At 39.2% G+C, this 7,764-nt stretch overlaps 1 protein-coding gene across 1 annotated transcript; it reads right to left on the bottom strand.

Moving 5' to 3' along the window:
- Positions 1-1,174: 1,174 nt before the first annotated feature.
- LOC109209226 lies at positions 1,175-1,830 on the bottom strand. The gene is made up of 2 exons (XM_019372455.1): positions 1,416-1,830; positions 1,175-1,320 (listed from the first exon to the last, which is right to left on the bottom strand). The coding sequence occupies exons 1-2, from the start codon at positions 1,828-1,830 to the stop codon at positions 1,175-1,177; spliced, it is 561 nt and encodes a 186-aa protein (XP_019228000.1).
- Between the last annotated feature and the right edge of the window lie 5,934 nt (positions 1,831-7,764).

The following is a 7,764-nucleotide window of genomic DNA, read 5'->3' as shown; positions in this document are numbered from 1 at the left end:
AACCTCCAAACATCTCCATAGAACCTCCCTAGGGACTTTGTCGTAGGCTTTTTCTAAGTCAATGAACACCATATGTAAGTCCTTCTTCCTCTCCCTATACTGCTCCATCAACCTCTTCACAAGATGGATGGCTTCTATAGTCGACCTCCCCGGCATGCATCCGAACTGATTCTCCGAAATAGAAACACTCCTTCTCACCCTCCTCTCCACTACCCTCTCCCAAATTTTCATGGTGTGACTCGGCAGCTTGATACCCCTATAGTTGGTGCAATTCTGGATATCACCCTTGTTCTTGTACAATGGGACCATCACACTCCACCTCCATTCTTCCGACATCGGCTTCGTCCTAAAAATGACATTTAGCAATCCAGTAAGTCACTTCAAGCCTGCTCGGCCTGCGTCCTTCCAAAATTCTACCGGAATCTCGTCTGGTCTGGTCGCCCTACCCTTACTCATCTTCTGCATAGCCTCCTCAACTTCCCCAATCTTAATACGCCTACAAAACCTAAAATCTCGCTGGCTTTCTGAGTTCTCCAACTCCCCGATCACAATGCTCCTGTCCCCATCCTTGTTCAGGAGTTTATGGAAGTATGTCTGCTACCTGCGCCTAATACACGCCTTTTTCCACCAACACCTTGCCTTCCTCGTCTTTGATGCACCTCTCTCGGTCCAGGTCTCGAGCCTTCTTCTCCCTCACCTTGGATAACTGAACAATTTCTTATCACCTCCTCAGCCCCCAAGTTCCTCATACAAGTGCTCAAAGGCTACAGTTTTATCTGCCATGACCGCTAACTTCGCCTCTTTGTGCTCCATGTTCGTCCTCTTCTCCTCCTTGTTGACGCTCTCCATTAGCTTCATAAACGCCGCTTTCTTGGCTTCCACTTTACCTTGAACCTCTACATTCCACCACCAGTCCCCTTTGTGACCTCTAGAGTAGCTCTTCGTGACCCCTAGCACCTCCCTAGCAGCTTCCCTATAGCCTACTGTCGTGGTCCACATACTACTCGCATCTACACTATTCCTCTAAGCTCCCATAACCAACAACTTCTCCCCCAATTCTCGAGCTTCGTACTTAGTCAAGGATCCCCACTTGATCTTGGGTTTACCATTCACTGCTCTCTTCTTGAATCACTTTCTTAATATCCAAGTCCATTACCAAGAGCCTGTGTTGTGTCTAAAGCCACTCACCCGGTAAAACCTTGCGATCCGTGCATAGACCTCTATCCCTCTTCCTGTAGAGAAGATAATCAATCTGGGTCTTGGCCACCATACTCCGGAACGTGACCAAGTGGTCCTCCTTCTTCTGAAAATACGAGGTAACTACCATTAGATCAAAAGCTTTAGCAAAATCCAGCAGCGAATCACCACCCTCGTTCCTAACTCCAAAGTCGAACCCGCCGTGCACATCGTCATACCCCCCCAAGCCGTCTTTCCTATATGGCCATTAAAATCACATCCTATGAAAAGCTTTTCGGTGTGCAGAATACCGCGCACCACCTCATCCAAATCCTGCCAAAAAAGCCTTTTGACCTCCTCGTCCAAGCCTGCTTGCAGCGTGTATGTGCTAATCACGCTTAAAGTAAGCCCACCAACCACTAATTTAATAACCATCAACCTATCATTCACCCTGTTAACATCTACCACCAGCTCCCTAAGATCTTTATCTACTAAAATTCCTACCCCGTTTTTGCCCCTAGAACGTCCCGAATACCAAAGTTTATACCCGTTGACATCTCGCGCGTTATTACCCACCCATCTAGTCTTCTGGACACACGCTATATTGATCTTCCTCTTTTGGAGGATCCTCCCTAGTTCTATAGACTTCCCCATCTACGGACCAATATTTCAAGATCCAATTCTCAACCTAGTGTCCCCCTTACCGCCCTTAACCCCAGCCCCCTGCCCCACCCGAGGACATGACCTTACTCCACCATCATACACCCCAGCCACTCTAAGTCAAGGGATACTATGCTAGTACCACGACAACATGCAACAAGGTAAACTAGGGAAAGAAACTAGTCTACTGTGAAAAAACACAAAGACAAACTAAGAACAAAAAACTTTAAAAAAAAACAAAGATGCTAATATGAATACAGTAAAGAAAGTAAGTGCTAGAGCAAACAATCTAACTAAAGGTACAAATACGACACGAAAGAAAAGAATTAAAGAAGGATAGAGCCTAGAAGTCGACCGGAAATATAAAGCGCCGCTACCAGAAAAAGACCCCTGGATGTAATGTCGCCGGAAAGAAACGGGCACACCGGAAAATTGACTGTATTAGACGGATCCCGTCGTATTGATGGAACCCTACTGGGTGGATACTCACGTCGGCGCGACTGAATTTTATCGAAAATTCATAGCCGCCTGACCCTAATTTGTTGCACACGTCTGTAGACAAACACACAAACACACACATACACGGCTTGGGGAAAATGGGGAGGGGGGGGGGGAGAGAGAGAGAGAGAGAGAGATAATGATAGAGAGAGAAGAGAGAAGGGTTGTCACTGGCACTGAGTGTTCGTCGGTGACGAGCAGAAAGAATAGAAAAGAAAGGGAAAGGAAAAGAAGAAGAAGAATAGAGAGGGGCGAGCGGGGAGAAAGAGAAGAGAGAAGCAAAGTGACTTACCTGCTGGAGCTAATGGTCGCCGGCATTTGACTAGGTCACTGGCGTGAGAGACTGTTGAAGAGGGAGTCAGAAAGTCAAAAAAGATAGAGTTAGAGAGTCGGAGGAGAGAGAGAGTTTTAGTGATGATCTAATTTATCTATATATCTGTCTACAAATTTATGGATCAATACTAGTATTATACTTGTTTCAGTCCCTTCACTTTCCTATTTCCCTTTCATGCTCAAATCAAATACTACTACCCCCTTCTGCAATCCTTTCTTTCTTTTCTTATCTTTTCCTTCTCTCTTGATAAGGCAAAGGAAAGGGAAAACACAAAAAGCTAACTGGAGATAGAAAGTCATACTGAGATGTTTAAAAAGCGGAGGGGAAAAAATGCACATCTTTCTTCTTCTAGTTATTCATCCTTCCCAACTGACATCCATAAAGAAAAAGGAAATAAAAAAGATCCATTTCTTGAAAACAATGGGGATTAGTATCTGATCCTCCACAGGGATAAGTATAACCCTATGTTGTGGAGCAGTCGAGCTAAGACTTACTAGTTTTCAAAATAAAAGTTAAAGGCACATATCACGTATTATGCATGAATAACAGAATGGTGAGAGACAAAGAATTTTGTCAAGGTAATAGCTTAGCATAATAATGTTAAACAATTAGGGCAGCTGGAAATGCCACTATCGCCCTAGCTTCTTGGGGAAGAAATGGAATAGTTCTAGAGAATAGAGGATATAAAGAGAACAAATAAATATGGGGCAATGTAACTATTATCCATTTGAGGAATTGTACCTATTTATCAAGGTATAGAAATGAAACAGATCAGGGTTAACATTTAGGGTCTTATTACATAATTCTGCATGAAGTGCACGAAGAAAAACTGTTTGTCCGTTCATTAAATGCCACGGATAAGACGACAAAGTGGAAATAAAGTTGAGTAGTTGTAGATGATGTGCGTGTTGTCAAAGTGTTGTTTGTTTGTATATTTAATGCCATGCATAAGACAACAAATTAGAAATAAAATTAAGCAAGTTGGTTGTACGTCATAGAAGTTGTCGTTTGCGCATCAAAATAGATGAGTGGTTTATCATTAGGGTTAGAGAAGGTCAAATTGGGTTTGATTAATGATAGTTCAAGAAAGCAATTTATGTTGCTGGAAATGGATTGATACAGCATATTAATTAAGTGCTTGTTAATGCTGAATCTTTGACATAACTGTTTTACTAGAGGGACTACCATTGATGTCAAACATAATTCTTTAGTCTACTCACCAACACATGATCATCCTTGTTAGGATAATTGTAATATGTAAAAATGCAGCTACCATACCAGATTAATTTGTAAATAAATAAAAGTCGTTTAAAACAACAAAATAACTGACTCTTGTGCAAATTCTGTCGTATTGATGTATTGTATTTGATTAGTTATCCTTTCCACCAATGCTCCTTTCAAGGTTATTATCCTTCTACGTTCATTGTCTATTTCAGAAGAAGTATGCCATAGTGGTAGTCATGATTTTATGAAAATAGTGATTTCATTATTTTTGGAAATCATTTAATTTTGCTGGACGATCTGGTAACATAAAATATTGCTCACATGATTTATATATATCTAGACTTTTGTAACCCTACATGTGACAATGGAGCATAAATATATTGCAGTCTTTAGTTTTTTTAATTATATTTTATTGTTCAATTGTTTACAACAATATTTGCATATAGCATGTTTTACAGGTGTAGTTTTTTGTAATGTGATAGTGTAACAGGAAGTATTATACTCAATGAAATTATATATGTTTGTGGATACTAATATTGGATTATTTTACTTCTAATAAAAAGGTATGGTTGATACTTTATAATGTACTTCCCTTTCATAAAAAAGCTTTTTGAGCTTAATGTGTTAAATCACAAGACCTGAATAGCATAAGAAGCTGCATTACGATATTTCTAGAGGTATGTTAGATCTGTAAGCTAGTCCATATGTCTAGATGGTTGTCAAGTTTAACATGTTAAACTGCTACATGAATTAACTATTTTTGTATATGTGAAAAATCTCTGTCGTTAGTAATGTATACTATGTAGTACAGTAGGTCAAGCCTTTACTTATAGATTACTTGCTATGACTTAATGTGTTCCCCCAATGTAATTCAGTATTATTACACTGCAAGCAGAGATTTACAAATATTTATATTGCAATCATAATTGGCCTCTCTCTCTCTCTCCCTTCTATGGACACTTTATAGTAATTGAGTTTCGTTTTACTCTCAAGAGTGCCTAAAATTATTGCAGACTGCACTGCATTATAAATATGTGTAAGAGGTTTCGAAATGTATTACTTGTCTAGTAGGTGGTTACCTGAGACCTTTGTGACCATGATGGCATTCAACTAGGTGGTTTTTTCGTTACAAAAAGGTAATTGGATTAAGTTAGGTGGTTTTGCAGTTGCTGATCATTGAGAAGTGTACTTTGTCCTGTATTTTTGTATCAACATGTTATAACCTTGACATAATTCAACTAGGCAGTTTTTGCTACTGTTGAATATGAAGAAAAGTTTACTTTACCTACTATTTTTGTAGGGAAAATTTGCTTTTCTTAAACTGATCCTAGCATAGAGATTCAAATACCAGTAAATATTGCTAGTGTTTTTCTTATTAAAAACAGGAGACAACTCTCTCACGCCATATGTAATATCCTAGCCTGAGATTACCTTCACAAAAAAAGGAAGTAGAGGATAAGTGCTTGATTCTTGCCAGTGATGGCTTGTGGGATATTTTATCAAAAAAATGGTGTGTGAGGTGGCTAGTGATTATCTTTGAGAGGAAGATCAAGCCGAGGACCATAGATTCAGTCCTTCGTAGAAGGTGATAGCGGAGGAGCTATATATTCTTCTCGAAGTGCATCAGCAGATTCACTGCTTACTCAACTTGCTCTGGGACGGAATAGCTATGATAACATTAGCGTGATAGTGATGGATCTGAAGAGAAGTCATACTGCAGGATAGTTTCAAGAAAAGGTAAATTATTAAAGTGAACCATATTGGATAGCTTGTATACAACTAAAGAAAAGGTTAGAGATGGTTTTATTGACTATTACCCAAGGTATTTAACTTAATTTTGATACTTAAAGACAGTGATCAGTACTTGAATTTATTTTAATTTGGTTTCTCTCTTCTATTGTCATTAGCAAGTGATCTTTTAGGTGATTAATGATATGATAGATAAAGTTGATAATATAACCCTATATTGTGGAGTAGTCGAGCTAAGATTTACTAGTTTCCAAACAAAAACTTAAAGGCACATATCACGTATCATGCATGAATAACAGAATGTGGAGAGACACTGAATTTTATCAAGGTAATAGCATAGCATAATGATGTAAAACAATTATGGCAGCTAAAAATGCCACTATCGCCCTTGCTTCTTGGGGAATAAATGGAATAAGTCTAGAGAATAGAGGATATAGAGAGAACAAATGATATGGGGCAATGTAACTATCATCCATTTGAGGTGTTGTACCTGTTTATCATGGTATAGAAATGAGATAAATCAGGGTTAACATTTAGGGTGTTATTACAGTATTCTGCATGAAGTGCGTGAAGAAAAATTATTTGTTCGTTCATTAAATGCCACGGATAAGACGACAAAGTGGAAACAAAGTTGAGTGGTTATAGATGATGTGCATGTTGTCAAAGTGTTGTTTGTCTGTATATTTAATGCCATGCATAAGACGACAAATTAGAAATAAAACTAAGCAAGTTGGTTGTACGTCATAGAAGTTGTCGTTTGCGCATCAAAGTAGATGGATGATTTCTCATTAGGGTTAGAGAAGGTCAAACTGGGTTTGATTAATAATAGTTCAAGGAAAGCAATTTATGTTCCTAGAAATGAATTGATACAGCACATTAATTAAGGGCTTGTTAATGCTGAATCTTTGACATAACTGTTTTACTAGAGGGACTACCATTAATGTCAAACATAATTCTTTTGTCTACTCAACACATATCTTCCTTGTTAGGATAATTGTAATATGTAAAACTGCAGCAACAACAACAACCACAAATCCAATAGTTTCCCAAGTGGGGTTTGAGGAGGGTAAGATGTACGCAGCCTTACCCCTACCCCTAGAGGGGCAGGGAGGCTGTTTCCGATAGACCCTCGGCTAGAGAACGACTGAAAAAGAAAAGGTAAATGCAGCAAATTAGGAATAATAGTAAAATAAAATAAGATTAAATCCAAGAATACAGCCAAACTCTAGGTAGTAATAGCTATCTATGAATAAATGATATCATACTAACACTAATTCTAGCGAACTAAGTAAGACAAAGAGAAACGCTCGACTACCTATGAACCTTCTACCCTTATCTAATCTTTGACCTCCACACCCTCCCGTCTAGTTCCATGTCCTCAGTCAGCTCTAGCTGCGCCATGTCCCGCCTAATAACCTCTCCCCAAGACTTCTTAGGCCTACCTCTACCTCTCCTGCTGCCTACCGAGGCTAACCCCTCGCACCTTCTAACTGGGGCTTCTATACTTCTCCTCTTAACATGCCCGAACCATCTCAACCTTGCCTCACGCATTTTATCCTCAACAGGGGCCATTCCCACCTTTTTCCGAATAACTTCATTCCTAATCTTATCCAATCGGGTATTGCCCACGCATCCACCTCAACATCCTCATCTCACCTACTTTTAGCTTCTGGGTGTGAGAGTTCTTGGCCAGACAACATTCTGCTCCATACAACATAGTCGGTCTAACTACAACCTTGTAGAACTTACCTTTAAGTCTCAACGGCACATTCTTATCAGACAAGACACCGGAAGTGAACCTCCACTTCATCTATCCTGCTCCGATATTATGCGTGACATCCTCGTCAATCTCCTCGTTACCTTGTATTATATATCCAAGATACTTGAAACTACCTCTTGGATCTATACCAAGAAAACTTGTAAATAAACAAAAGTCATTTTAAACAACAAAACAACTGACTCTGGTGCAAATTCAGTCGTATTGATGTTTTGTTTTTAAGATTAGTTATCCTCTCCACCAATTCTCATTTGAAGATTAGTTATCCTTCTATGATCATTGTCTATTTCGGAAGAAGTATGCTCATAGTAGTAGTGATAAGTGGGGATTTTGACTACTTATTGGT

The sequence above is a fragment of the Nicotiana attenuata genome, unplaced genomic scaffold (assembly GCF_001879085.1).
Source record: "Nicotiana attenuata strain UT unplaced genomic scaffold, NIATTr2, whole genome shotgun sequence".
Lineage (NCBI taxonomy): Eukaryota > Viridiplantae > Streptophyta > Magnoliopsida > Solanales > Solanaceae > Nicotiana > Nicotiana attenuata.
The sequence above is the reverse complement of the archived record's forward strand: the minus strand, read 5'-3'. Positions and strand labels throughout refer to the sequence as shown.

Excerpts from the sequence above, each read along its gene's own strand:
- LOC109209226 (XM_019372455.1), bottom strand. The coding sequence starts at position 1,830 with ATGGGGAAGTCTATAGAACTAGGGAGGATCCTCCAAAAGAGGAAGATC. Across the intron at positions 1,321-1,415 it reads AGGAAAGACGGCTTGGGGGG|TTACCTCGTATTTTCAGAAG; the intron begins GTATGACGATGT and ends ATCTAATGGTAG.